The 27,613-nt window shown below is 44.2% G+C and overlaps 1 protein-coding gene across 1 annotated transcript; it reads left to right on the top strand.

Annotated features, from left to right (window-relative positions):
* Window positions 1-3,907: 3,907 nt before the first annotated feature.
* PRR13 (proline rich 13) lies at window positions 3,908-27,276 on the top strand. Its single transcript, XM_069970208.1, has 4 exons — window positions 3,908-3,963; window positions 18,439-18,492; window positions 21,790-22,121; window positions 26,953-27,276. The coding sequence occupies exons 2-4, from the start codon at window positions 18,471-18,473 to the stop codon at window positions 26,986-26,988; spliced, it is 390 nt and encodes a 129-aa protein (XP_069826309.1). The 5' UTR covers window positions 3,908-3,963; window positions 18,439-18,470; the 3' UTR covers window positions 26,989-27,276.
* Window positions 27,277-27,613: the final 337 nt, after the last annotated feature.

The raw sequence follows: 27,613 nt of genomic DNA on the forward strand, positions 1-27,613 counted from the left end.
GTATTCTCTACCTGTAACACCACACAGTGCACTGTATTCTCTACCTGTAACACCACACAGCACGCTGTATTCTCTACCTGTAACACCACACAGCGCTGTATTCTCTACCTGTAACACCACACAGCACACTGTATTCTCTACCTGTAACACCACACAGCACGCTGTATTCTCTACCTGTAACACCACACAGCGTTGTATTCTCTACCTGTAACAACACACAGCACGCTGTATTCTCTACCTGTAACACCACACAGCACACTGTATTCTCTACCTGTAACACCACACGGCATTTTGTATTCTCTACCTGTAACACCATACAGCACGCTGTATTATCTACCTGTAACACCACACAGCACACTGTATTCTGTACTTGTAACACCACACAGCGCTGTATTCTCTACCTGTAACACCACACAGAACGCTGTATTCTCTACCTGTAACACCACACAGCACACTGTATTCTCTACCTGTAACACCACACGGCATTTTGTATTCTCTACCTGTAACACCATACAGCACGCTGTATTATCTACCTGTAACACCACACAGCACACTGTATTCTCTACCTGTAACACCACACAGCACGCTGTATTCTCTACCTGTAACACCACACAGCACGCTGTATTCTCTACCTGTAACACCACACAGCACGCTGTATTCTCTACCTGTAACACCACACAGCACACTGTATTCTCTACCTGTAACACCACAAAGCGCACTGTATTCTCTACCTGTAACACCACACAGCACACTGTATTCTCTACCTGTAACACTGCACAGCACACTGTATTCTCTACCTGTAACACCACACAGCACACTGTATTCTCTACCTGTAACACCACACGGCATTTTGTATTCTCTACCTGTAACACCATACAGCACGCTGTATTCTCTACCTGTAACACCACACAGCACGCTGTATTCTCTACCTGTAACACCACACAGCACACTGTATTCTCTACATGTAACACCACACAGAACACTGTATTCTCTACTTGTAACGCTGATATTGGAATAAAGAACTTTTTGATTTTTTTTCTTCTCTTCATTTCCATGCACATATTATGATCAAGCTTCTTTTATCTTTGAAGTTGAGCCCCACAATAAGGCTCTGTTCCTCTCTGCCGTTTAGCATTATTTACTTGTGTTACTGCATCATATTGGTGAATACGCTGCAATACTGCAATGACATCCCAACATGTGTGAACACAGCCCTAATTTCACTGCACACTTCTGCACAATCAGAGAAATCAGTGCAACAACTGCTTCTGGCCGGTCAGAGATGGTGAATCACTCAGGGGATTGGGGAATCCAGCCAAGCCTCCTGGGACATCACGCCCTGCCCCCTGTCTGCATCATCAGCCTGATCTCAGCAAACACACACAATGTGAGACAGAGACATGGAAGATTTGTCTCCTAAGGTGGGAGAGCAGTGGGAGCAGGAGACAATGTGGATTGGCACAGGGGACATTTTCTTAACTTCCTGGATTTCTATCAGCTACCAGTGTGGCAGAACCGCACAGACAGGGCCGGCCTTTGGGGTGTGCGACCTGTGCACTTGCACAGGGCGCCTCACTCCCAGCCAGCTAGCGGGCGCTCTGGCAGGCAGAGGGCTGCTCTGCATATCTAACTACAAATAGAAGTTAGATGTGCTGTTTTTCTGCCAGAGCGCCCCCTCTCCCGCCCTCCGGTAAAAACACACCACATCTAACTTCTATTTGTAGTTAGATGTGCAGTGCATCTCTCTGCCGGAGCCCCCCGGCCGCCCTCCTCCCGCAGCACTCAGCTTATCTCCTCCCCTGCGCGGCGCTGGAGCATGACGTCACCCGGACCGCACGTCCAGCCAATCAGTAAGGGGACGTGCGGTCTGGGTGTAGACATGCCCCGGCGCTCAGGTAAGAGAACTCTCGGTGGGGGTCTGGCTCATCAAGGGGGGACTGTGTGTGAGTGGTGTCCCCTGGTTAGCTGTGCAGGACGTTTGTCCTGACACTAGCTAGCCAGGGGAGAACAGATGTTTGTGGAAATGCCGGGGAACACCCACCAGCAGGAGGCGGCATCAGAGTGTGCAGAGAGAGAGAGAGAAAGGGGGAGGTAAAGCATGGCTGCCCCCTTTCCCTCTGTCACTGCCTGGAGCCTCCTCTCCTCCTGCTGCAGCTAGAGGCCGCTCTGTTGTCTGGCCTGTCAGCTGTCTGTACGGAGGAGCATCCTGCCAGGTTGGATGACCTCTGACCCCCTAGCCCTCTCCCGGGGACCTGCAGAGAGATAGTGACAGCTCCTTCCTCCTGTAAGTACACACTAGCACTGATAGTGTGGGGGAGGGGGATATGCTGGCTGCTAGCTTACAAAGAAGCAGAAGTGTGTGTTTTTTTTTATTTGTACAGGAGCTTTGACATTATAGGACTACAACTCCCAATGTGGTCTGTCTGCTGCTCTCTCTCTCTCTCTCTCTCTCTCTATATATATATATGCAGTGCCAGACTGGATAGATAAATAGATAGATAGATAGATAGATAGTACATGCAGTAGCAGGCTGTATGTGTGTGTGTGTGTGTGTATATATATATATATATATATATATATATATATATATATATTATTAGTACATGCAGTAGCAGACTGGTAGGTATGCAAGCAGGTCTGGTATGGCGGTGTTATTCAGTCTTGGTATGGCGGTATTATTCAGGTCCGGTAGGACGGTGTTATCCAGTCACAGTATGTTGGTATCAGGTCTGGTATGGCGGTGTTATCCAGTCACAGTATGTTGGTATCAGGTCTGGTATGGCAGTGTTATCCAGTCATAGTATGACGGTATAGTTCAGGTCTGCTACGTTGGTGTTATCCAGCCACAGTATTGGTGGTATTGTTCAGGGCTGATATGCAGAATTTAATATGCAACCTTGTTTATATTTTAAGCAGTTAAAAACCATGTAGAAAAAAAGATTCTGACAATGCATGTGGCTGAAACCATGCATCCATTTCTTCCCTAGTAGCCGAGAGGAGGGCCCCGTTAAAAAGTTTGCTATGGGGCCCAGACATTTCTAGTTACACCCCTGGCAGGGGTGATGGTTGTGTGGGAGTGATAGATGTGTGGGGGAGGGCTGGGGGTGTTAGTTGTTTGGGGAGCTGTAGTTGGGTGGGGGCTGGGGTGTTAATTGTTTGGGGGGGTGGGGTGGGGATGGTAGTTGTGTGAATGGCTGGGGGGTAGTTGTGTGTATGGGGGTGTGTGGGGTGATGGGTGTTGTCTGGAGGCATGGGAGGCTGAAGGAGCTTTATGTTACCTTAAGTGTGTGTGGGGGGGGGGGCAAAAAGAGGTTTTGCACAGGGCGCCATTTACCCTAAGGCCGGCCCTGTGCACAGATACAGTAATACATTGTATAGACACATCTATATAACCTTTACTGTACTTTTACTAGAAAACAAGTTTTTGTTATCCGGAGTTCCCCTTTAAGGTCCATTAACTTCAATGGGACTGAGTTTCAAACCCCACTTAATCTGGAGACAAGAGCGGGGCAAAAGTTGCCATGTTTTTGTAGCCCTGGATAACCCCTTGTAACAATATGTAACAATCGCATAGACACATTAAAACAACAAATATAAACTGCCCAGAAAAGAAAAGCTATTTACATGGATATTTACTAAGTAGCTAAATACACAAGATAACTGAGCTGCCCTGCCGTGTCATACCCTTACAGCTCTGCTGTGTCATCTGACCCATGAGGAAGCTCCACATAGCAGAACAAATATGACCCCAGCCAGGGAGCCAAGGGGTTAACCAGCAGCACACTGCAGTACAGATAACCTGGGTGTGTCCCGGGGCGTGTGGGCGGGGCTTATCAGGGAGAAACGAGGTAGCAGCCAATCAGAGAAAAAGCTGATGGATGGGCGGAGCCACAAGTGAAAAATAGTCCAAAGTCTCCCGGAAGTAGAATTCAGCGGTAGCAGGAGAAGGATTCCGAGTGACAGGTGAGAGATGCCCTGTACCCTGCATAGACAATACTGTGCCCGTATAATGTACTCCCCTGTACCCTGCATAGAGAATACTGTGCCCGTATAATGTACTGCCCTGTACCCTGCATAGACAATACTGTGCCCGTATAATGTACTGCCCTGTACCCTGCATAGACAATACTGTGCCCGTATAATGTACTGCCCTGTACCCTGCATAGAGAATACTGTGCCCGTATAATGTACTGCCCTGTACCCTGCATAGAGAATACTGTGCCCGTATAATGTACTGCCCTGTACCCTGCATAGACAATACTGTGCCCGTATAATGTACTGCCCTGTACCCTGCATAGAGAATACTGTGCCCGTATAATGTACTGCCCTGTACCCTGCATAGACAATACTGTGCCCGTATAATGTACTGCCCTGTACCCTGCATAGAGAATACTGTGCCCGTATAATGTACTGCCCTGTACCCTGCATAGAGAATACTGTGCCCGTATAATGTACTGCCCTGTATCCTGCATAGACAATACTGTGCCCGTATAATGTACTGCCCTGTACCCTGCATAGAGAATACTGTGCCCGTATAATGTACTGCCCTGTACCCTGCATAGACAATACTGTGCCCGTATAATGTATGTAGTCCTCCCATCTATATACTGTCCTCCTATCCAGCATCATAGTCCTCCCAGCTATATACTGTCCTCCTATCCAGCATCATACTCCTCCCAGCTATATACTGCCCTCCTATCCAGCATCATAGTCCTCCCAGCTATATACTGTCCTCCTATCCAGCATCATACTCCTCCCAGCTATATACTGCCCTCCTATCCAGCATCATAGTCCTCCCAGCTATATACTGTCCTCCTATCCAGCATCATAGTCCTCCCATCTATATACTGTCCTCCTATCCAGCATCATAGTCCTCCCATCTATATACTGTCCTCCTATCCAGCATCATAGTCCTCCCAGCTATATACTGTCCTCCTATCCAGCATCATAGTCCTCCCAGCTATATACTGTCCTCCTATCCAGCATCATAGTCCTCCCATCTATATACTGTCCTCCTATCCAGCATCATAGTCCTCTCAGCTATATACTGTCCTCCTATCCAGCATCATAGTCCTCCCACCTATATACTGTCCTATCCAGCATCATACTCCTCCCAGCTATATACTGTCCTCCTATCCAGCATCATACTCCTCCCAGCTATATACTGCCCTCCTATCCAGCATCATAGTCCTCCCAGCTATATACTGTCCTCCTATCCAGCATCATAGTCCTCCCAGCTATATATTGTCCTCCTATCCAGCATCATAGTCCTCCCATCTATATACTGTCCTCCTATCCAGCATCATAGCCCTCCCAGCTATATACTGTCCTCCTTTCCAGCATCATACTCCTCCCATCTATATACTGTCCTCCGATCCAGCATCATAGTCCTCCCAGCTATATACTGTCCTCCTTTCCAGCATCATACTCCTCCCATCTATATACTGTCCTCCGATCCAGCATCATAGTCCTCCCAGCTATATACTGTCCTCCTTTCCAGCATCATAGTCCTCCCAGCTATATACTGTCCTCCTATCCAGCATCATAGTCTTCCCAGCTATATACTGTCCTCCTATCCAGCATCATAGTCCTCCCATTTATATACTGTCCTATCCAGCATCATAGTCCTCCCATCTATATACTGTCCTCCTATCCAGCATCATAGTCTTCCCAGCTATATACTGTCCTCCTATCCAGCATCATACTCCTCCCAGCTATATACTGCCCTCCTATCCAGCATCATAGTCCTCCCAGCTATATACTGTCCTCCTATCCAGCATCATACTCCTCCCAGCTATATACTGCCCTCCTATCCAGCATCATAGTCCTCCCAGCTATATACTGTCCTCCTATCCAGCATCATAGTCCTCCCATCTATATACTGTCCTCCTATCCAGCATCATAGTCCTCCCATCTATATACTGTCCTCCTATCCAGCATCATAGTCCTCCCAGCTATATACTGTCCTCCTATCCAGCATCATAGTCCTCCCAGCTATATACTGTCCTCCTATCCAGCATCATAGTCCTCCCACCTATATACTGTCCTATCCAGCATCATAGTCCTCCCACCTATATACTGTCCTATCCAGCATCATACTCCTCCCAGCTATATACTGTCCTCCTATCCAGCATCATAGCCCTCCCAGCTATATACTGTCCTCCTTTCCAGCATCATACTACTCCAGCTATATACTGCCCTCCTATCCAGCATCATAGTCCTCCCAGCTATATACTGTCCTCCTATCCAGCATCATAGTCCTCCCAGCTATATATTGTCCTCCTATCCAGCATCATAGTCCTCCATCTATATACTGTCCTCCTATCCAGCATCATAGCCCTCCCAGCTATATACTGTCCTCCTTTCCAGCATCATACTCCTCCCATCTATATACTGTCCTCCTATCCAGCATCATAGTCCTCCCAGCTATATACTGTCCTCCTTTCCAGCATCATACTCCTCCCATCTATATACTGTCCTCCGATCCAGCATCATAGTCCTCCCAGCTATATACTGTCCTCCTTTCCAGCATCATAGTCCTCCCAGCTATATACTGTCCTCCTATCCAGCATCATAGTCTTCCCAGCTATATACTGTCCTCCTATCCAGCATCATAGTCCTCCCATTTATATACTGTCCTATCCAGCATCATAGTCCTCCCATCTATATACTGTCCTCCTATCCAGCATCATAGTCCTCCCAGCTATATACTGTCCTCCTATCCAGCATCATAGTCCTCCCATTTATATACTGTCCTATCCAGCATCATAGTCCTCCCAGCTATATACTGTCCTCCTATCCAGCATCATACTCCTCCCAGCTATATACTGTCCTCCTATCCAGCATCATAGTCCTCCCAGCTATATACTGTCCTCCTTTCCAGCATCATAGTCCTCCCAGCTATATACTGTCCTCCTATCCAGCATCATAGTCCTCCCAGCTATATACTGTCCTCCTTTCCAGCATCATAGTCCTCCCAGCTATATACTGTCCTCCTATCCAGCATCATAGTCCTCCCATCTATATACTGTCCTCCTATCCAGCATCATAGTCCTCCCATCTATATACTGTCCTCCTATCCAGCATCATAGTCCTCCCAGCTATATACTGTCCTCCTATCCAGCATCATAGTCCTCCCAGCTATATACTGTCCTCCTATCCAGCATCATAGTCCTCCCATCTATATACTGTCCTCCTATCCAGCATCATAGTCCTCCCAGCTATATACTGTCCTCCTATCCAGCATCATAGTCCTTCCAGCTATATACTGTCCTCCTATCCAGCATCATAGTCCTCCCAGCTATATACTGTCCTCCTATGCAGCATCATAGTCCTCCCATTTATATACTGTCCTCCTATCCAGCATCATAGTCCTCCCATTTATATACTGTCCTCCTATCCAGCATCATAGTCCTCCCATCTATATACTGTCCTCCTATCCAGCATCATAGTCCTCCCATCTATATACTGTCCTCCTATCCAGCATCATAGTCCTCCCATCTATATACTGTCCTCCTATCCAGCATCATAGTCCTCCCAGCTATATACTGTCCTCCTATCCAGCATCATAGTCCTCCCAGCTATATACTGTCCTCCTATCCAGCATCATAGTCCTCCCACCTATATACTGTCCTATCCAGCATCATAGTCCTCCCACCTATATACTGTCCTATCCAGCATCATACTCCTCCCAGCTATATACTGTCCTCCTATCCAGCATCATAGCCCTCCCAGCTATATACTGTCCTCCTTTCCAGCATCATACTCCTCCCAGCTATATACTGCCCTCCTATCCAGCATCATAGTCCTCCCAGCTATATACTGTCCTCCTATCCAGCATCATAGTCCTCCCAGCTATATATTGTCCTCCTATCCAGCATCATAGTCCTCCCATCTATATACTGTCCTCCTATCCAGCATCATAGCCCTCCCAGCTATATACTGTCCTCCTTTCCAGCATCATACTCCTCCCATCTATATACTGTCCTCCGATCCAGCATCATAGTCCTCCCAGCTATATACTGTCCTCCTTTCCAGCATCATACTCCTCCCATCTATATACTGTCCTCCGATCCAGCATCATAGTCCTCCCAGCTATATACTGTCCTCCTTTCCAGCATCATAGTCCTCCCAGCTATATACTGTCCTCCTATCCAGCATCATAGTCTTCCCAGCTATATACTGTCCTCCTATCCAGCATCATAGTCCTCCCATTTATATACTGTCCTATCCAGCATCATAGTCCTCCCATCTATATACTGTCCTCCTATCCAGCATCATAGTCTTCCCAGCTATATACTGTCCTCCTATCCAGCATCATAGTCCTCCCATTTATATACTGTCCTATCCAGCATCATAGTCCTCCCAGCTATATACTGTCCTCCTATCCAGCATCATACTCCTCCCAGCTATATACTGTCCTCCTATCCAGCATCATAGTCCTCCCAGCTATATACTGTCCTCCTTTCCAGCATCATAGTCCTCCCAGCTATATACTGTCCTCCTATCCAGCATCATAGTCCTCCCAGCTATATACTGTCCTCCTTTCCAGCATCATAGTCCTCCCAGCTATATACTGTCCTCCTATCCAGCATCATAGTCCTCCCATCTATATACTGTCCTCCTATCCAGCATCATAGTCCTCCCATCTATATACTGTCCTCCTATCCAGCATCATAGTCCTCCCAGCTATATACTGTCCTCCTATCCAGCATCATAGTCCTCCCAGCTATATACTGTCCTCCTATCCAGCATCATAGTCCTCCCATCTATATACTGTCCTCCTATCCAGCATCATAGTCCTCCCAGCTATATACTGTCCTCCTATCCAGCATCATAGTCCTTCCAGCTATATACTGTCCTCCTATCCAGCATCATAGTCCTCCCAGCTATATACTGTCCTCCTATGCAGCATCATAGTCCTCCCATTTATATACTGTCCTCCTATCCAGCATCATAGTCCTCCCATTTATATACTGTCCTCCTATCCAGCATCATAGTCCTCCCATCTATATACTGTCCTCCTATCCAGCATCATAGTCCTCCCATCTATATACTGTCCTCCTATCCAGCATCATAGTCCTCCCAGCTATATACTGTCCTCCTATCCAGCATCATAGTCCTCCCAGCTATATACTGTCCTCCTTTCCAGCATCATAGTCCTCTCAGCTATATACTGTCCTCCTTTCCAGCATCATACTCCTCCCATTTATATACTGTCCTCCTATCCAGCATCATACTCCTCCCAGCTATATACTGTCCTCCTATCCAGCATCATAGTCCTCTCAGCTATATACTGTCCTCCTTTCCAGCTTTATAGTCCTCCCAGCTATATACTGTCCTCCTATCCAGCATCATAGTCCTCCCATCTATATACTGTCCTCCTATCCAGCATCATAGTCCTCCCATCTATATACTGTCCTCCTATCCAGCATCATAGCCCTCCCAGCTATATACTGTCCTCCTTTCCAGCATCATACTCCTCCCATCTATATACTGTCCTCCGATCCAGCATCATAGTCCTCCCAGCTATATACTGTCCTCCTTTCCAGCATCATACTCCTCCCATCTATATACTGTCCTCCGATCCAGCATCATAGTCCTCCCAGCTATATACTGTCCTCCTATCCAGCATCATAGTCCTCCCAGCTATATACTGTCCTCCTATCCAGCATCATAGTCCTCCCATCTATATACTGTCCTCCTATCCAGCATCATAGTCCTCCCAGCTATATACTGTCCTCCTATCCAGCATCATAGTCCTTCCAGCTATATACTGTCCTCCTATCCAGCATCATAGTCCTCCCATTTATATACTGTCCTCCTATCCAGCATCATAGTCCTCCCATTTATATACTGTCCTCCTATCCAGCATCATAGTCCTCCCATCTATATACTGTCCTCCTATCCAGCATCATAGTCCTCCCATCTATATACTGTCCTCCTATCCAGCATCATAGTCCTCCCAGCTATATACTGTCCTCCTATCCAGCATCATAGTCCTCCCAGCTATATACTGTCCTCCTTTCCAGCATCATAGTCCTCTCAGCTATATACTGTCCTCCTTTCCAGCATCATACTCCTCCCATTTATATACTGTCCTCCTATCCAGCATCATACTCCTCCCAGCTATATACTGTCCTCCTATCCAGCATCATAGTCCTCTCAGCTATATACTGTCCTCCTTTCCAGCTTTATAGTCCTCCCAGCTATATACTGTCCTCCTATCCAGCATCATAGTCCTCCCATCTATATACTGTCCTCCTATCCAGCATCATAGTCCTCCCATCTATATACTGTCCTCCTATCCAGCATCATAGCCCTCCCAGCTATATACTGTCCTCCTTTCCAGCATCATACTCCTCCCATCTATATACTGTCCTCCGATCCAGCATCATAGTCCTCCCAGCTATATACTGTCCTCCTTTCCAGCATCATACTCCTCCCATCTATATACTGTCCTCCGATCCAGCATCATAGTCCTCCCAGCTATATACTGTCCTCCTATCCAGCATCATAGTCTTCCCAGCTATATACTGTCCTCCTATCCAGCATCATAGTCCTCCCATTTATATACTGTCCTATCCAGCATCATAGTCCTCCCATCTATATACTGTCCTCCTATCCAGCATCATAGTCCTCCCAGCTATATACTGTCCTCCTATCCAGCATCATAGTCCTCCCATCTATATACTGTCCTCCTATCCAGCATCATAGTCCTCCCATTTATATACTGTCCTATCCAGCATCATAGTCCTCCCATCTATATACTGTCCTCCTATCCAGCATCATAGTCCTCCCAGCTATATACTGTCCTCCTATCCAGCATCATAGCCCTCCCAGCTATATACTGTCCTCCTTTCCAGCATCATACTCCTCCCATCTATATACTGTCCTCCGATCCAGCATCATAGTCCTCCCAGCTATATACTGTCCTCCTTTCCAGCATCATACTCCTCCCATCTATATACTGTCCTCCGATCCAGCATCATAGTCCTCCCAGCTATATACTGTCCTCCTATCCAGCATCATAGTCTTCCCAGCTATATACTGTCCTCCTATCCAGCATCATAGTCCTCCCATTTATATACTGTCCTATCCAGCATCATAGTCCTCCCATCTATATACTGTCCTCCTATCCAGCATCATAGTCCTCCCAGCTATATACTGTCCTCCTATCCAGCATCATAGTCCTCCCATCTATATACTGTCCTCCTGTCCAGCATCATAGTCCTCCCATCTATATACTGTTCTCCTATCCAGCATAATAGTCCTCCCAGCTATATACTGTCCTATCCAGCATCATAGTCCTCCCAGCTATATACTGTCCTCGTTTCCAGCATCATAGTCCTCCCAGCTATATACTGTCCTCCTATCCAGCATCATACTCCTCCCAGCTATATACTGTCCTCCTATCCAGCATCATACTCCTCCCAGCTATATACTGTCCTCCTATCCAGCATCATAGTCCTCCCATCTATATACTGTCCTCCTATCCAGCATCATAGCCCCCAGAAATGGCTGAAATGCAGCAGCATTTCCCCTTGGGTCGCGTTGGGCCTCACTTTACACTAAGTTTTCTCATTGACTGTAATAACCTGCTCATAATGAGTGATAGCGTTCTAGGACCGGCTTCTATCTCCAGACCAGGGGTCCGCTAACCCCATCATTCCATCACTCAGTCAGAGAATGAATGGAGATGTGCTTGGGATCCTTCATTTCACTTTTATGGAAGTTGTGGGAAGAGCGCAGCATGTTTTATTCCGGAATTCCTTTCATGGATATTAATACACTGAGACGGCCTTTTCTCTGGATGTGAAGGCTGACGGAAGTCATTTTATTGTCAAATCAAAAGTTATACATTTATCAATATACTTTATTCTCAATTTATTGGACCTTTGAGGCCCTCCGCCTGCTTTAATTCACTAGGAGCCTTTGTGGTTTATTTCTAGTTGCTAAAAATCTTCCCTGGTTATATGATGGGCGCTCAGGCTTCTCCACATGTATGGAAAAAAAAACTGGATTTTTTTGTTGAATTTTTTTCATACCATCTCTTTAAGATCATTTATTTTCCCTTTTAGGTCTATTCCACCAACAGATCTGACGACAGATTATCTGCCAAAGATTTGAAGCCAAAGCCAGGAACAGACTATAATCAGAGAACAGGTCATGTAGGAAAGACTGGATTTCTCCTCTTTTCAAATCCACTCCTGGGTTTGGCTTCAAATCTTTGGCATATAATCTGTTGTCAGATTTGTTGGTGGAATAGGACCTTAACCCCTTAGCGACCCATGACGTATCTGATACGTCATGGTGCCGCGGGGGGTGTTCCCGTTGCCGCGGGGCGCAGGTCCCGTTGCCGCGCCGGGTAATTAAGCACTTCAATGCAGCTGTCAAACCTGACAGCTGCATTGAAGTGCTTTATGCACACTATCCCTGGTGTCTAGTGGGTCGGATCTCCCCACCACGATGCGATCGCGGGGGGGAGATCCGTTCTTCTGCCCGTGCCGGGCCTCAGCGTCGGAATGACGCTGATCCCGGCTCGGCAATAGATTGCTATGGCCTGCAGCAGGCCATAGTAATCTATGACCGATCTGATGGATCTTTGCTGTGTATATACACAGCATTGATCTCTATGAGAGATCAGTGCTATGTATATACAAGCCCCCCCAGGGGGGCTTCTAGTCCATGTAAAAAAAAAAGTAAAAAAGTGTTTTCATTAATAAAAAATCCCCTCCCCTAATAAAAGTCCAAATCACCCCCCTTTTCCCATTTTATAAATATAAATAAATAAATAAATAAACATATTTGGTATTGCCGCACACGTAATCGCCCGAACTATTAATTAATCACATTCCTGATCTCGCACGGTAAACGGCGTCAGCGCAAAAAAATTCAAAAGTGCAAAATTGTGCATTTTTGGTCGCATCAAATCCAGAAAAAATGTAATAAAAAGTGATCAAAAAGTCGTATATGCGCAATCAAGGTACCGATAGAAAGAACACATCATGGCGCAAAAACTGACACCTCACACAGCCCCATAGACCAAAGGATAAAAGTGCTATAAGCCTGGGAATGGAGCGATTTTAAGGAATGTATATTTGTTAACAATGGTTTGAATTTTTTACAGGCCATCCGATACAATATAAGTTATACATGTTATATATCGTTTTAATCGTAACGACTTGAGGAACATGCATAACAAGTCAGTTTTACCATGGGACGAACGGCGTAAATGCAAAACTCCCCGAAATCAAAACAAATTAGTTTTTTTTTCAATTTGACAGCGCAAATGATTTTTTTCCGGTTTCGCAGCATATGTTATGGAAAAATAATGCCTGTCATTACAAAGTACAATTGGTTTCGCAAAAAATAAGCGCTCATATAAGTCTCTAGGTGAAAAAAATGCAAGCGCTGTTGACTTTTAAACTTAAAATGGACTAAGCAAAAGCGCAAAAACGAAAATTGGCTTTGACCTTAAGGGGTTAAGGTTGTATGTTCCAGACTGACACTTGTATAATCAATGACTCATCCGACATCATAGGAGCCCCACCCTATGCTTATAGTGACCGTACACGTCATAGCAACTCCACCCTATGTTTATAGTGACCGTACAGGGCAAAAAAACTACTTTGCTCAGCAGACAGGTGACGATATATAGTTTAGTATTATGGTCATCAAGGAGATAACAGCACAAACCAGTGTGCGTTATGTGCAATGTTGTGTAGGAAGGATGGGGCGGATAATGAACTTTCACTTGGGGTAAAACATTTATCACCAGATATTCACTCCCATTATTAAATTGAATCAAGAAGTAGGTTCAGCAACAAGGTGTTCTCCAATCCACAAAACACCATCCATATGTCACAACCAATGCGTTTTGGGTACACTTAAAGGGGTACCCCGGCGCTGATAAAAAAAAATCAATCATAAACATAGTTTTCCCACTTACCATCCCTCCTGAATCTGTCTCCGTTTGAATTTCCCGCTGGTTGCAGGTCCCTGAAGCTCCAGTTGGTGTCTTCATTTTTTCTTTACTTCCTGGTTTGGGCTTTCCCATGATGCACTTTGTCTCCTGTGATGTCTAACTCTGTAAAACTGTTAGATGGCTTACATCTTGCTCAGCTAATCAGAGCTGAGCAACCTGAGTCATCTGACAAAGGGAGGCTGGAATTACAGGGCTTAGACCCGCCTCACTCTTGATGATGTCATTGTCACAAAATGGCTGCCACAGAAAAGCCTGGGGTCAACAGTCATTAGGTAAGAATGAGTTTACTTCACTTCCTGGTGGAAGATTGAGGGGGGAAAAGATAGGGAAGGGGGGCAGATAGGTGATTGAAGCATATTACTAAGTTATATAACTTTGTATTGTGTTTCAATTACTGGGAAAAAGCTTTTTGCTGGATTACCCCTTTAACCCTTAACCATGGTATACCTGAAACGTGTTGGTTATGCCCACTTACTAAGTGTGACTTTTATTATTTGGAAAATTCTGTGTCAAAACAGACTGACGGCGCTGCTTTGGAAGGGTATTTGCAACAGGTGTAGGGTACTGGGTTCGGACACCTGATTGGTGCCCTCAGTAGGTCCTCGGTTGGTGTCCAATAGGAGTGGATACAGCTCTAGTAACACTCATGGTTGATACCAAAGTTTACTTGGCACTGACTCTGTTTTATCTATCTGGTATGTTAGTTTTTATTCCTGACAATTTTTTTTGCTTTAGTTTTTCTTTTCAATCAACTGATGCCATGAAGTGCCAGAGAAGTGTTATTTACTTGTGTTAAACAATCTTAAGTCTTCCAGTACTTATCAGCTGCTGTATGTCTTCAAGGAAGGGGTAGTCTTTCCAGCCTGGAAGGCAGTAGAGGTTTTCTATGGAGATTTGCCACTGCTCTGGAGAGTTTCTGACACAGATTTATCAGAAGGGAGCACTGTGTCAGACTGGAAAGAATATCACTTCCTGCAGGACATACAGCAGCTGTAGTAGATTACGGGAGAAAATGGTGGTCAGCTCACCTCGTGTGGGGGTTCGTTTGGATCCTGATGCGTTGAGAGAGGGTGCACGGGTCCGGCTTCGGCTAGCAGCCAATTCGTAGGGAAAGTAACAAAAGTGATGGTCCCAGCACTCCGTTTAAAAATAAGCAAAATCTTTATTTCATATCAAAAAATAGGATAAAAAGCCGCTCATGAGAGGTATGGAACAGAGGACCTATGCGTTTCGCGCGCATGCGCGCTTAATCATGGTCTAATGAGCACATCACATAACATATGTTAAAAACAAAATACAACCAATCACGGGCATAGGTGTGTGTGCGTCACGAGTAGATTACACATTTTTGGCACATGCTGGGACTAGTTGATTTGAAAGAAAGGATTTTTTTTCGTGAACAACCCCTTTAAGTATATATTGGGAAAAACACATCCATATCCTATCCAAGTCTGTAGAGCCACAGTTGACTTGAAGATCTTTGAGGCCTCATAGAGACACAGTTGTCACAGGGGCCCGGTCCTAGTGCTGTGTGAGGGCCCCACCTCGTTGTTTGTTCTGGGGGGTGGGGCTGTCATTATTCAGTAGGAATGTCTGTTACTAAGTCCATAGAGCACTTCTCCTGTAAATAGTGCCCACTCCCTGCCATGTAATGTACATGCACTGTGATACGTTACCCGACCAGTTACCTATGTTATGTCACTGTCTCTTCTGTGTCTAGAGATTGACTTATTACACTGTAAGACCGTTGACGCTGAGGTATATTAATAGAGTAAACAGTCACCATGCACCATTCTTTGTCTTTGCCAGCGCCGTACCCCTCCTCCTCTTGTCCTCTAAAGGCAGGTGCAGGTCGTACATATTGCTTGCAGTTTATTTAATACATTATGCAAAACATATTCCGCCAGAGGACAGTCTAGATGGTGTTGGCCCTGTGCCATCCTCATCCACACTATGTACGGCTCTCTTCACAAGATTCTCCAAAATATGGAAAAGCTTTGCTATCCTGTTTTTCTTTTTCCATAAACAGCACCACTCATGTCTGTGGGCTGCCTGTGGTATTGCAGCGGAACCCCAATTTACTTGAATAGGAGTGAGCTGCAATGTCAGACAATGTCAATGACGAGAATTGCTTTTTACAATGTGTTCTTCAATGAGAAGAGTTCGGTAGGCTGCAGCCAAATTACTATGGTGGAGGCTTATCCCTCCCAGAATCATAGGGTCAACTGAAAAAAATCCAGCATGCTGACCTTTCTCTTTCCTGACATCCTCTATTGGTGGAGAGTAAGGAGGCCACCATACGCTTTATAAAATTGCCCAAATCTGCTGGAAGTGGTGGGTTAGGTAAACTTTAGTATAAGGTAAGGTTTAAGAACCTTAAAACGACTCTGTACCTATAATCTGTCCCCCCCCAAACCGCTTGTACCTTCAGATAGCTGCTTTTAGATCTGTCCTTGGTTCCGTTCGGCAGGTGATGCAGTTATTGTCCTGAAAAACAACTTTTAAACTTGCAGCCCTGTGTCAAACTGGCGTGGCCTAGAGTGTTTGTGCATTAGGCTGGCACACCCTCTCCATCCCTTCTCCCCCCCACCTCTTCATCATTAGGAATGCTCCAGGCAGATTTTCTCCTATTCATCACCTGTGTAAGCTGGGCTGGATCGTTAAGGCACCTGTGCAGTGTTCAGACAAGTAAGGAATAGGAGAATACCTGGCTGGAGCATTCCTAATGATGAAGAGGGTGGGGAGAAGGGACGGAGAGGTTGTGCCAGCCTAATGCACAGACACTAGGCCACGCCAGTTTGACACAGGGCTGCAAGTTTAAAAGTTGTTTTTCAGGACAATAACTGCATCACCTGCCAAATGGACCCCAGGACAGATCGTGGATTAAAAGCCACTATCCGAAGGTACAAGCAGTTTGGGGGGGACAGATTGTGGGTACAGAGTCGCTTTAAGAAGTAGATAACATTGGTGGTCTTGTTACAATGGCAAACATCCAGTGGTGGGATATTTAGGGCAGCAAGTGACCAGTTATTACACTAGATTGGCTGAAAGCAGAAAAATGGGCAAGCATAATAACTTCAATGACTCTGAAAGGAGGCGAATTGTGTCAGAGCTGTAAAATGGCTGGTCTTGTAGGTTATACCTAGTATGGGGTTGTCCGCACCATAGACAACCTTCTCCTTTCTCTACAGAGTTTACCTTGCATTACCTTCTCCTTTCTATACAGAGTTTGATTCCCTGGGAATGGAACAAAGAAAATGGTGTAGGGTGGGGTGTAGGTAATGTTAAATAGGATTTTCCAGTTCTAGCTAATAAAGCCTTTTTATAGTATGATGAATATGCTCTGCAGTCTTCCATCATTTGCGTATGATTTCTGAACAACCATACCCTCTCTGCATGCTGTAAGTGATCTGAAAAGTTCTTATTCTCAAATTGCCCTGTGTTATTATATAAAAAAAATGTAGATACATCGCAGAGACATGACAAAAATTGAGTGATCGGACACTCACTGGTCTCTAGATTTAGTCAGAAGAAGCACATAGCTGAGTGCTTCTCTATCTGCATCCCTGTGATCATCTTTCCACACAAGAAAAGCTCTATTATAAGTCTATAGGAGAAGTGCCTGGCTGTGCCCTTAACTCCCTGGCTTGGGGCTCAGCTTCCATCTGTCAATCAAACAATAATAAAAATGGTGGGGGGTGCATTGAGCTATTCCTGCTATTTTTTTTACCTTAATTGATCAGTGCCAGCGTGGGGATGCCGGTGGCGCAGTCGTTTCTTTAAAAAATAAAAATTTCAATAGTTGCCGCCCTTTTCCTGCGCTTGCCTTTGGTCTTTTCCTCATGCACTGTCCCACCCCGGAGCACTGGGGGTAGGCCAGGCCAGACACGTATGCAGACATGGGGAGATCATTCAACCTCCATGCAGATATTGCCCATGATCAGGACACTATTGCTGCAAGACAACAGGGCTAACCACTGAACTAAATAAAGACAATAGTGTGACAAGTAACAAGGGCACGCCTATCTGTTTATCTAGCCTCCCGTCTTTTCAGTCACATGATGAGCTGTAATATTTCTGTATTTGCTCTTTGTACTCTAGTCACATTTGTATAGTCAGGCATAACCCTGAGAATTGCTACATTTCTGGTTACTTTTCATTTGCTTGTGTGACCAGTTGTCTTTGTTACCATATCACAGTTTATATGCCAATTTAACCCCTTAGAGGGAATGTGACATCAGAAAATGACCTATTGTTTAAATCAAATTTTATGTTAAACATTCTTTTTAAGGATTTTCAGTTGTCTAATTTTTCATTTTACCATCTATATGATAAAATATTCCTTTTCATTCTCACCACTAGGCTTAAAGCATTGCTTATTTTCAATATGAAATCTACTCCCCAATGTATTTCCGCTAATTTGAAAAAGGTTTTTTTTTTTTTTTTTTTAGTTTCTGTCTAGAAAGAATCTTCAAGCAGAACAATGTGGAATCCTAATGCTCCAGGTATGTATCTTGTTGTCTGTATTTCCCTATACGTACTGTCACACACATAGTCTGTTATATTTTATTTTCTTGATCAGATCCACGCAACAATAATGATGCACAATTTCTTGTTTCATACCATATTATCTTAGCAGCCGTCATTTGCAGATGCCCACAATTGCTGGGACCCCATGTGCAGTACCCACACGTATCCTTATCATGCTTACCATGAATGACTTTTGTAAAGGACTGCTCCCCCTGGTGGATATGTTACTTAACTAATTGTTCAATGTGTTTGAACGTAGAACTAGCGCAAGACTCTGTGGTTCATCTAGTCAGAAAAAACTAATGTTAAACTCAAGAAGAAATAAAGTAGAGTGTATCCCTTATGCTTGTGTAATATTATTTCTTCAAAAACAATTGTAGGTGTTTGACTGAAGCACAGCCATGTGATAATATTGCCATTGTATTCCTGATTAGTGGATCAGTATGTGTGTTCAGGAGAATGACCTCACATTGTTTATACAGTAGTACTAGGTTTTATTCTTTTGTTGTACGTTGCTGTTTGTTGATTGGAAAATCTATTGCGTCCTTTCACCATTATTGCTCTGTGTCCAATATATCCAAAAGAGGCATTAAACGCATCCATAGACACAAAAGTGGAAAGGAGATTCCTTAACCCCTTATGGACCAAGCCAATTTTAATTATTGTCATTTTGGGTTTTCCTCCTCTTGTTTAAAAGGCCGTAGCGCCTGCAGTTTTTCACCTACAGACCCATATCAGGGGTCTTATTTGTGCAATACCAATTGCCATGACACACTTGGTTGTACAGCGTAATTTATGGAGAAATTAACATGTTAGCTATGTTTTTCAAGTCAGTACAAGCACAACGATAGGCTGTCTACATAATTTATTTTATTTTACTGCTTTTAATTTAAACTAAAATAAATGTGCTTAAAATTAATTTATTATGATTAGAGATGAGCGAACCTCGAGCATGCTCGAGTCCATCCTAACCTGAACTTTTGGCATTTGATTAGCAGGGGCTGCTGAAGTTGGATAAAGCCCTAAGGCTATGTAGAAAACATGGATATAGTCATTGGCTGTATCCATGTTTTCCAGACAACCTTAGAGCTTTATCCAAGTTCAGCAGCCCCAGCTAATCAAATGCAGATTGTTCGGGTTTTGATGGACTCGAACCCGAACCCGGTTTGCTCATCTCTAATTATGATCCTTATAACCAGTGGCAAAGCTACCATAAAGGCAGACCACGCCACTGCTATAGGGCCCATGCACCTGGCCCTTTAACTGTGATAGTTTGTGATGAATGTTCACAGTTAAATGCTGCGACCATTGGCTTCCTGCTGTGACAGTCACTCTTCTGGTTGCAGGCAGCATTGCACCTCCAATCAAAAGAGCTTCCCCTCTTCCCCATACTCACCTGGCCCGCCAAAGTCCCCCGACATTCGTTCTCCCAGCTTCCTGGTGCACATCACTTGGGGAGCTGAGAGAATGAAGGAACGCTGAGGGACTGCGCTGGGCCAGTTGAGTATGGGGGAGGCCTTTTACAGGCTCTTTTCCTGCATTATAAGTAGGGACATAGCTAGGATTCATGATGCCACTTAGCTAAAAAAAAAAGTACGGCGGCCCCATAAACCCTAGCTATGCACCTGCTTATAACTTTTTTTTTTTTTAATTTATGGGGCTATGTAATTTTTTTGCGCCATGATCATTGCTTTTTACCTGTATCCTGCTTGCGTAAATGAGACTTTAATCACTATTTTTCTGAATGTGATGTGACCAAAAATCTGCAAATTTGTGCTTTGCGCTTATGCTGTTTACCATGCGAGATCAGGAATGTCATAATTTAATAGCTCAGGCGAATCAGCAGCAACTATGATAATATTATTTTTTATTCTTTTATTTAAAAATTGAAAAATGGGAGTAATTTTAACTTTTAACATGGGATGGGATTTTATTTAAAGGGGTAGTGCAGCGGTAAAGAATTATTCACAGAATAACACACATTACAAAGTTATACAACTTTGTAATGTATGTTATGTCTGTGAATCTCCCCCTTCCCCGTGTCCCACCACCCCCGCCCGTGTACCCGGAAGTGTTGGTGCATTATACATTACCTGATCCGTGTCGAGGGCCGTCCGCCATTTTGTGCCAAACGTCATCTTCGGACGGACAAATCCCTGCCGCCGTCCCCCCTCTGCCGCGTCACAACTGTGCTCAGCCACGATTGGCTAAACACAGTTATGCTCAGCCAATCGCGGCTGAGCATCGTATGACGTTGCAGAGGGCGGCCGGCATTCGGGACAGTCGGAGCTGTTCGCCGGCCGGCCGAAGAAGACGTCACTGACTGAAGATCGGAGACGGGTGTCGGCACGTGACAGATAATGTATAGCGCACAACACTTCCGGGGACACGTGCGGGGGTGGGGGGACACGGGGAAGGGGGCCATTCACAGACATAACATACATTACAAAGTTGTATAACTTTGTAATGTGTGTTATTCTGTCAATAATTCTTTACTGCCGCACTACCCCTTTAATGAAAAATAGAGATCAATGCAGTACATATGGCCCTGCCTGGGCTGGTAAGTATAACTAATCAGCCTCCCATGATCGCATTGTGGGAGGCTGATCACCACACTATAACACTACCAAAGCCATTTTAATGGCATTTAAATGCAGCTGACAGTTTAAAGGATATGTTCACACAGGTAAAACCTGCGTTGTTTTTGAAGTGGGAACAATTATGCAGTGTCACTTTAGAACAGTGCTTCTCGAACTTTTTCTTCTGGAGCCTCACCCAACAGACAAAATGATGCCTGGGCCTCACCAGATTGACCAAGAGGGTGCTAGAGAGTCACCACCATCTATGGTAGAAGTCAATGCAAATATAAAAACTATTGCTCAGTCTACCCTCCATTTGTCTCCTAATCTCTGTATAATATAAAATAAGTACAAAATGAGTCAATAATGTTCCTAAAGTAGAGATTGTTGGAGTCCAGGAAAGGATTGTGCAGCTAGTGGTCACTTTTGTGAGAACTGCCTCCTCAGCTGGGCCTCACCAGCAACTAGGGGGCGCCTCATAGTTTGAGAAGTACTGCTTTAGAAGACCCTGCTTCCATTTACATAAACAAGAAGTGTCATGTGACTACTTTTCTGTGTGTTTATGCTCTGAAGCTCCCATTGAAACCAATGGGAGCTTCAGGGAAGACCACCCTGCACTAACACTTGCTATTATTATTGCTTGATTAGTAATAATTTTTTTTTCTTTGTTTTTGTCTTTTTATCCAAACATAGGAAACCCTGCTTACCCACCAAATCCAGCATATCCACCAAACACAAATCCAGCACACCCTCCAGTTCCACCCATGCAGCCTGGTTATCCAGTAGGACAACCAGTATATCCCCCAGGACAACCTGCATATCCTCCAGGTCAGCCTGGATATCCTGTAGGACAACCAACTTATCCTGGGCAACCTGGTTACCTCCCTCCACACTCTGGACCTTACCCACCAGGTATGCCGGGGTATCCAGTGAATCCTATGATGCCTGGTTATCCTATGGACAAAAAAATGAGAAAGAAGATGAAGAAGGCACACAAGCATGCACACAAACATGGGCATGGAAGAGTGAGTATCTGATATGTATATGTTACACTAAGTACTGTTTTTGTAGTTTGTATGAACACTTTTTTGATCTATTTTCTCAATAATTCATCTGTACATGCAGTACAGGTTATGCAGAGAGAAAACAGCATTTGCAGCTTATCAGTTTAAGGCACTGTTGTTACTACACACTTTGCATAAACCAATAGTATATGCAAATACAACAAAATATGTAATGTATCTTATCAGAGAAAAATGCCTTTTAGCCACATATGAGGCTCTTTTTCTGCTCCCCACTTTCTCGCTCTCTCTTCGGATGGACATGAGCTGTTTTTTTTCATGACAGACTATCAGCTCACTGAGGGATAAGATTACATCCTTCCCATATAAACCTATGGAGAGGGGAGTAGGGTGTGACTGGAGTGAGCCAGAAGCAGAAAGACAGACTACTGTAGCTTATTGTAAGCATTATTGCTTGATTCACAGCTCAAAAAATAGGGATTTGTGGGATCCCATTGTAAAGGGATTTTAGCAATTAACATTCACACTCTTGGTGTGTCAGTCCACTCTTTGTTCAGTTGTCACGCCTTTCTGTAGACATTGCTTAAAATACTTCTACTCAATGAAAATACTTCTATGTACTTCTATGTACAACAACCTGCATATCCTCCGGGTCAGCCTGGATATCCTGTAGGACACCCAACTTATCCTGGGCAACCTGGTTACCCCCCTCCACACTCTGGACCTTACCCACCAGGTATGCCGGGGTATACAGTGAATCCTATGATGCCTGGTTATCCTATGGATAAAAAAATAAGAAAGATGATGAAGAAGGCACACAAACATGGGCATGAAAGGGTGAGTATCTGATATGTATATGTGACACTAAGTACTGTTTATTATATATTTTATGCAAAGGTTTATGCAGTTTTTTGCAGAAGAGATAGAGTTAAAAGGCCCTATTACACAAAGCGATTATTGTCCATTACAGACGATAATTGCTTCATGTAATAAAAGGCATGTAAAAAGACAAAGATTAGGATAGCAGCGATCTGCTGCCGTCACCTTGTGGAATAGGAACGGCGGCAGCATACTGCTGCTATCTCCTATGGGCTGCCCTCCAGCAGCTCCTCGTGTTCTCCCGCACTTACCCACTCGCTGTTGGCGCATGTAATAGCACCGGCAGCCAGTGGGGAACGAGGTGCAAGCGAGTGCTGACCTGACAGGTTTGCGCTTGCTTGCTTCTGGAGATTGCCCCGTATAATAGGGGCTAAATGGATCAATTTTTCAATAATTCATCTGTATAATGCAGTAAGGTTATCCAGAGAGAAAAACAGCCTTTGCAGCCTGCTCCCCACTCTAGCCAAGAGACAAGGATAATGGACAGAGTTTGCCTTTTATCAATTCGCAATGCCCTGTGTGTATGATAATGGGTTTTCTGAACTCTGACAACTCCCTTTAGTTGCGATGTTTAGATTAGTTGACTTACTAATGTAATAGGCACTGTTGTTGCAACAAACTGCATAAACCAATAGTATATGCAAATACAACAAAATATGTATTGTACCTTATCAGAGAAAAATGCCACATATGAGGCTTTTTTCTGCTTCCCACTTTCTTGCTGTCTTCGGATGGACATGAGCTGTTTTTTTTTTTTTACAGGACAGACTGTCAGCTTGCTGAGGGATCAGGTTACATCCTGCTTATATAAGCCTAAGGAGAGGGGAGGTAGGGCTTTGACTGGAGTAAAGCCCCTATTACATAGGGCAACTGAGAGGAGCAAACAAGCGATATCTGTACTCGTTTACTCCTCATTCCCCTCTCGCTGCCACCACTATTATGCACGGCAGCAGCGAGTGGGTGAGTACAGGGGAAGCTGCCAGGGTAATCGCTAGATCGTCTGGGCAGCAGATCTTTGCTGTATTAGTCGTTTGTCTTTCAACATGTTGAAAGACAAACGACTGCAACGATCAGCTGACATCGTTCATATCGGCTGATCGTTGCCTTCTATTACACAAGACGATCATCGGCCGTAATGTCTGATATCGGCCAAATACGGCCGATAATTGTTTCATGTAATAGGGCCTTAAGCCAGAAGCAGAAAGATAGACTACAGTAGCTTATAGTGAGCATTATTGCTTGATTCACAGCTCGGCACACTTGCATTTTGTGGGAGAACAGTGTAGATTCTGTAAAAAAATAAGAACTCGAGGGATCCAATTGACAGGGGATTTCAGCAATTAACATTGATGGTTAAATCAGCAGTGGGAAGAGGCCCTTGGTGTTTACGTGAGCACCAGTTCCCTTTACATCCAGGCACAGTGCTAAGTAGGTTTTTTCCCCCCCTGTTCACACTCTTACCTACGGTGTGTCAGTCTACTCTTTCTTCAGTTGTCACACCTTCTGTAGAAATTGCTTAAAATACTACTGTCAATGAAAATACTTTTATGTACAATTTAGAGTATTAGTACCCTGAACCAATACAGGGTGAATAGATGGAGCCTAGATACATCTTTTCTAGTCTAATGAAAGGCACAAAAAGCAGACTAGATAGTAAAATAATTCAGGCAGTGTTAACATTGGAGAATACAATGAGGTGATGTGAAGTATTAAGAGCAGTGTGCTGTGTTTTTTCTACAGCGTCTTACCGTATATTAAATAATGCACGAAGCATGTAGAGAGATCAGATGGGAAGGGGATTAGGAAGCTGCTAATTGTCTGTACAGGAAGTCAGCCACCCAGATGGCGCCTGTCAGGGATTCTGCAATCATCAGATGCTCATTTTATTACTTTTTATTGTAATCATTTTGTATAAAATTATATTAGGGAGTAATGCATGCTGTATAGACGCCCTTGTTTGCAGTGATTTTTACATCGGATTTCACCAATGGGGATTGTTAAACACAGGGGCTGGACCCCTTCTCTCCTGTGTTGTCTGCTCCTTATGGATACGGTGATCACACTGAAACCACCTGCCTAATATTGTATAGGTTCCCTTTCTACCACCAATTGAGGCATGGAGGCCACCAGAGCTCTATAGGTGTCCTGTAGAGATGAGCGAACCTTGAGCATTCTCAGGTCCATCCAAACCCGAACTTTCAGCATTTCATTAAGCTGCTGTAAAATTGAAGGCTCCTGATCCCTGCTATAGAATGTTGCAGTTTTGGAGGTGAGGGTGCATTATTCTGGGGAATTGCCACTGCTCTGGACAGTTTCTGACATGGACAGAAGTGGCAGCTGAGAGCACCATGTCAGACTGGAAAGAATGCACCAGCGCTGATAAGTACTGGAAGACTCGAGATTTTTTTTATAGAAGTAAATTATAAATTGTTGGCACTTGCTGGCTCCAGTTGGTTTGGATTTTTTATTTTTTGCTTAACTACCCTTTTAAAGGAGAGGTCCAGCCATTTTTAAAAACTGTAAGGCTAGGGGGGAATGTAATAACCAGTCCTAACTTACCTCTCCCCATGGCCGCCATGAATGGTGGGACTGGCCTTAGGACTCCTGCCAGAAGGCAAGTTGTGATGATGTCACGGCTAATGGACAGCGTGCTCTTCCAATCCGTGACTGGAGTGGTGTCCCGCCCCAGTCACTGACTGGCTGAGCGGACAGTTCATCAATTGGCTTGTGAGGTGTGCAATGCCAGTGATCCTGGAGCCTGGCGGGGGTCCCATATCAGAAATCCGGGGCTGAAGAGGAACAGGGCTTGACGCACAGCCCCTTTATAGACTAAACTGACTGGCAATGTGGTGGGGATAGTAGAGGACCCACTTCTTACTCAGAAGTTTTCTTAGACATTTATATGTGACACTAATGTATTCTATAGCAATATACAAGCTTGATCAACTTCCATCTGTTCCTGGTGAAGCTAAATTGCCTTACTGTCCCAGACACACTAAAATGATTTCCATAGGAAGCAATAAAATGCAGCAAACACACCCAGCTTTTTTCCTTTTTTGATGGTCTCATTTTAGTGTAAAGGTCCTATTACAAGGAACGATAATCTGCTCCGTGTAATAAAGACCGAACAGACGATCATCGGCTAAGCATTGACACTTAAACGTGCTCAAAAATCATCAGTCGCTGGCCGCACATTGCTAAGTGTACGGGTGTGCGGACGATGGCTTATGACTGTGTAAAAATAATAAAGTTCATACTTACCTGTGCTCCCCCGGTGTCCTGCAGCCTTTTGCCCGTTTGCTCACCCTGACACTTCTGGTCTCGTCTCTTCAGTGACAGGCTGCTTAGCCAATTACTGGTTACTCTGTCCTGTCTAAGTCCATGATTGGCTGAGCAGCCTTTCACTGAAGAGAAGCGGACAGAAGTGTCAGTACTGAGCAGGGAATGCGGGCAGAAGGCTTCAGGACATCGGGGGAGAATAGGTAAGTATGAACTATTACTTTTTATGTAAAAAGCAAGGGCTGCATAGACATCACCAACGATATATATATAAAGTCCTCAGTGCACTATTATTGAGCCGTGCATAGGCTCAGTAACCGAGCGCTGATCTAGCAGATCGTTGCTCGCTTATTTGGAAATGTCGGCTCGTCCAATACAGCCCTAAGTTTTTTTCATTACAAGTCTAGTGATTCTTTCATGTGTTTGTTATCCTTGTCATACAAGCTAACTGCATCCACTTGCTAGTTGACATTTTTATGTGCGTAATGTATGTTCTGACATGATGGTTGACATGTGACACTATACTGTTGTCACAAATTATACATTTCAAAATTAAAACCTTTAAAAAAATAAAAATAAAATAGATAACTGTATGCCATATGTGGGTTGTAAGTAATCTATCCTATAATCAAACTGCCGTGTATAATTTTGACACTTCTTTCTGTCTTTTCTGCAGCGATCTTCATCCTCCTCTTCCTCCAGCAGCGACTAAAATACATTTCAAATGAACGAAGAATCCTCAGGGTCAATTCCCTGCACCAAAGTGTAGCATGCACAGATTTTCACAGATGACAAGCCTGCTGCAGCCCCCAAGTGTCTTTTATATATGTTATTACCTTCAATGAATGTAATTCTATCCGAAGTGTGTTCATGTTATTACTCTGCCAGTACGATGCTATACATTCCTGCTGTCATATACATTATATATAGCATCACTCTGAAGTGAAAAGGACTTCATTCCAAAAAAATGCTTCTAAAATAAAGTTTTAATTTACTGTAACTTCTATTAAGAACAAGGTTATTATTGGCGGTCATCGTTTTGTAAAGTTGGTGGCTTAGTTTTTTTTCTTCATCAAAAAGTTTTATTAGTTTTAAGCATAACAAAAGTATAAAGTTCAAACATATGATAAAAAGCTTATGATCTCCTTATTCATCAGTGCCAAAATGTCAGAAATCAAATTTACAGCCAATGCACAGTACAGTACAGGTGAAGTAAAGAAATGTCCATCTTTGACAGAGATTATGTGGACTCCTAGAAGGAGAAAGAATAAAAAAAGTAACGAAATACAAAACAGATATATATATATATATATATATATATATATATATATATATAT

Source organism: Dendropsophus ebraccatus, chromosome 5, assembly GCF_027789765.1.
Source record: "Dendropsophus ebraccatus isolate aDenEbr1 chromosome 5, aDenEbr1.pat, whole genome shotgun sequence".
Taxonomy (NCBI): Eukaryota; Metazoa; Chordata; class Amphibia; order Anura; family Hylidae; genus Dendropsophus; species Dendropsophus ebraccatus.